The sequence below is a fragment of the Megascapheus bottae genome, chromosome 31, assembly GCF_031878675.1.
Source record: "Megascapheus bottae isolate mThoBot1 chromosome 31, mThoBot2.hap1, whole genome shotgun sequence".
NCBI lineage: Eukaryota > Metazoa > Chordata > Mammalia > Rodentia > Geomyidae > Megascapheus > Megascapheus bottae.
In genome coordinates, this window is record NC_143539.1 from 4584575 (window position 1) to 4588579 (window position 4005).

The 4005-nt window shown below is 59.4% G+C and overlaps 1 protein-coding gene across 1 annotated transcript; it reads left to right on the top strand.

The window, feature by feature from the left end:
• Positions 1-213: 213 nt before the first annotated feature.
• Positions 214-1679, top strand: Gpr4 (G protein-coupled receptor 4). Its single transcript, XM_090322513.1, has one exon. The coding sequence runs from the start codon at positions 597-599 to the stop codon at positions 1677-1679; it is 1083 nt and encodes a 360-aa protein (XP_090178639.1). The 5' UTR covers positions 214-596.
• Positions 1680-4005: the final 2326 nt, after the last annotated feature.

A 4005-nucleotide genomic window follows, 5' to 3' on the forward strand; every position in this document is an offset into this window, starting at 1 on the left:
GGGGTCCTGAGTTGGGGGTCACTTCATCCCGACCCTTCATACCCTATCACGACAAAGCCTGTCTGTCCTTTTCTCCTTCCCCAGCCCTACTCACCTCCCTGTCTCCCCACAGTCTCCAGCGGGAGCCCCTTCTCCCCCACAGGGTACCCCTCCTTTCCCTAGGGGATCGTTAGGGTCCCCTGCTTGATGGGGTGGAGGAAATATACCAGCGGCCTTACCTCATCTCCCCAGCTCTCCCTCATCTCTCTGAGGCTTGTCCAGTAGATTTTCTGTGTTTTCCAGGACATTCCATCTTGGCACACTCACCTCCAGCCATGACTTGCTCTCTCCCATAAACAGTGCTCCTTTTTGCCCGATTTTTCTGGGGCTCCCATTCCTTGCCTCCCCTCACTCCAATTCCACACCTATTGAGGTGAGACCTGTTCCACCCTGCCTGCCCCCCCACCCCGTCCATCACCAACTCCCGGTGCACTGAGATCCCAGCCCATGTCACCCTGAGGCGGGGTGCGGGTGGGTGAGTGGGTGAGTGGGGTGGGGGCGTGGGTGGGGAGGGGGGGCCGGGGTCCCCCCCCTCCCATGGCCCCGGCGGCCCCGCGATGGGCGGCAACCGCACGGCGGAGGGCTGTCGCGTGGACGCGCGCGTGGACCACCTGCTGCCGCCGTCGCTGTACGCGCTGGTGATCGGCGTGGGGCTGCCCACCAACTGCCTGGCGCTGTGGGCGGCGGCGAGGCAGGTGCGGCAGCGCAACGAGCTGGGCGTGTACCTGCTCAACCTGAGCGTGGCCGACCTGCTCTACATCGGCACGCTGCCGCTGTGGGCCGACTACTTCCTGCACCACGACAACTGGATCCACGGGCCCGGCTCGTGCAAGCTCTTCGGCTTCGTCTTCTACACCAACATCTACATCAGCATGGCGTTCCTCTGCTGCATCTCCGTGGACCGCTACCTGGCCGTGGCGCACCCGCTGCGCTTCGCGCGCCTGCGCCGCGTCAAGACCGCCGTGGCCGTCAGCTCCGTGGTCTGGGCCACCGAGCTGGGCGCCAACTCCGCCCCGCTCTTCCACGACGAGCTCTTCCGCGACCGCTACAACCACACCTTCTGCTTCGAGAAGTTCCCCATGGAGGCCTGGGTGGCCTGGATGAACCTCTACCGCGTGTTCGTGGGCTTCCTGGCGCCCTGGGCGCTCATGCTGCTGTGCTACCGCGGCATCCTGCGCGCCGTGCGGGCCAGCGTGTCCACCGAGCGCCGGGAGAAGGCGCGGATCCGCCGCCTGGCGCTCGGCCTCCTGGCCATCGCGCTGCTCTGCTTCGCGCCCTACCACGCGCTGCTGCTGTCCCGCAGCGCCGCGCGCCTCGGCCGCCCCGGGGACTGCCGCCTGGAGGAGCGCGTCTTCGCCGCCTACCACGGCTCGCTCGCCGTCACCAGCCTCAACTGCGTGGCCGACCCCATCCTCTACTGCCTGGTGCACGACGGCGCGCGCGGGGACGTCGCCCGGGCCCTGCACCACCTGCTGCGCCTCCTGGCCGGCCACCAGCCTCGAGAGGTGACCGCCTCCGCCGCCGCCCTGGAGGCGCCGCCCTCGGTCTGCAAGGGCCTGGCGGGCGGAGGCGCCAAGGCCGCGGGGAGCCTGGAGACCCCAGAGGCGGGGGCGCGGGCGCAGCCGCCCGCAGCCCAGTGACCCCGCCCCCTGCGCTTCATCCCGGGCCTGGTGGGCGTATGCAAATGAGGATCATGAATATTCAGGAGCACGGGAAGGATAGGGGTCATGAATATTCATACGGCGTCGGTGGCTCCTGGCGCGTCCACCTAGCCACTCCGGAGGAGACTGAGAGCTGAGGATGGAGATTCAAATCGAGCCCTGGCAGGAAAGTCCACGAGAAAATCAACAATGGAAGTGGAAAAAGTGGTAGAGTGCCAGCCTTGAATGGAAAACAACGAAAGGGGCAGCGCCCAGGTCCTGAGTTCAAGCCTGAAGACCAGCGTGAAAGAAGAAAAGAAGAAGAAAGGAAGGAAGGGAGGGAGGAAAAGAGCAAACTAAGGGATAGGGGCCCAGTCTCCTGAGTTCAAGCCTCAGGACCAGCACAAATAAAATAAAACATAAGGGAAAAATACAAGAGAAGAGTGAGGCTGTTGTGTTGCCGCTCGACTGTCTTCCACCCATAATCCTCTGAACAGCTGACTTTTCCTAACAGTACTGGAGTTTGGGTTCAGGCGCCTGCACCCTGGCAAGTTCTCTGATGCATGAGCTCCCATCACCCTCCGCTGCATTGTTTTTTTCCACTAGGGTCTTGTTTTTTCTGTGCCTGGCTGGCTTAACAATACCCCTGTAGCTAGGGTCTGAGGTTTTAATCACTGTGCTCAGTCTTTTATTTGTTGAGATGGGGGTGTCTTCCAACTTTTTTGCCCAGACTGGCTTTGAAGTATGATCATTCCGATGGGCACTTCTTGAATAGCCAGGATTACAGGGGTGAGTAACCCAGCCCGAGCTTCTTTTGCTTAAGGCTAGCATTTTACCACTTGAGTCACAGGGCACTTGCAGCTTTTTTTCTGAATAGTTCATTGCGGGTAAGAGTCTCACAGACTTTCCCGTCCAGGCTGGCTTTGAACCCCAATCCTCAGACCTCAGCTTCTTGAGAAGCTAAGGATTACAGATATGAGCTGTGGGTGCCCTGCTTCTGTTTTCTTTGGAAGTTCCAGGATGGCCTGGAACTCCTGACCCTGCTGCCTCTGCCTCTTGAGTGTGGAAATTACAAGGGTGCACTGTTGCTTCTGGCTCTTAACTGACTTAAACTATTGTCTTCCTCACAAGTGACAGGAAATTGAGGCAGCTGAGGACAGAGGGCCACCTGGAGCCTGTACAAAACAAGAAGGACAGGGGAGGGCCCATACCCAGGTAGTTTAGGAGCCACAGGCAGCCAGGCCTGTGGCTGAGCATTTGGGCAAAGCAGTGGACACAAATGCAAAGGCCCTGGGGTCACAGTGTGTGTGAACTGTGTGGGAGTGGATTACAGGGAGGACAGGAATGGGAGCTGGGACTTGAGAGAGGGCCCCAGGTCTGCAGTACAGAGCCACACAAGTCTCTTGGAAGACCTAGCCTGGGGGTGGACTTAGTGGACAGATGGACAGGAGGTACAGGTAGCAGCCTGGGCCTGGTGGGGTGACTGCAGGTGTTCCTGCTGGATGGGTATGGATGGCTGCAGCCAAGGGCAGGGCAGCTCCAGCTGAGGATGTGGAGGATGGGCCCAGGCCCATGCCACTGACCGACACCAGCCCCTTGCCCATTCTGGGAAAAGGGTGATGGGAGGAGCGGAAAAAGCCCCTGGAGATGAGCCAAGAGCTCAGCTCTGTCACTGCACCCTCAGTGGGTGACTCAGCGCCTGGGCCTAGGTTTAGCTGGGCTCCCCCTCTTCCCCTGGCTGTTTTCCCACGCCCGGGGGAACTAGGGAAGCCTGAAGCCTGCCCTGCCGCTGGGACCCCTCCCTCCGCAGCCTCAGGGGTCAGCAGACATGGTCCTTGTCCAGTTATCAGGAAGGACAGCAGATGAGAGCACTAAGAGTTTTGTTCTGGAGATCTTTTTCCACCCCATCCTGGGGCTGGAACCCAGGGCCTCCTTCCTGTATGCAAGCCATCTACCTTGACCATACTCTCAGTCCTTCTGTTTGCCTTTTGTTTCTTACACAGGGTCTCTATAACCTTTGCCTAGGGAAACTTACTACCCTCCTACTTTTGCCTCCCCCAGTGCTGGGACTACAGGTGGGTGCTGCCAAGCCCTTGCTAAACACCTAGATTTAACATGCATTGACTGTTTCCCGAAGAGCCCACTCCCTTCTCACAGGTGTGTAAACAGGCTGCTGAGAAGGGCTGGGAGAATGGATCACACACACACACACACACACACACACACACACACACACACACACACATTCTCAGAAGAGATTCCTGGAACACTTGTAAGACAAAGGAAGCAGAAGGAAGAGGGGAATGGAAAATGCACTTAATGACTA

Coding starts and splice junctions, on each gene's coding strand:
- Gpr4 (XM_090322513.1), top strand. CDS start 597: ATGGGCGGCAACCGCACGGCGGAGGGCTGTCGCGTGGACGCGCGCGTG.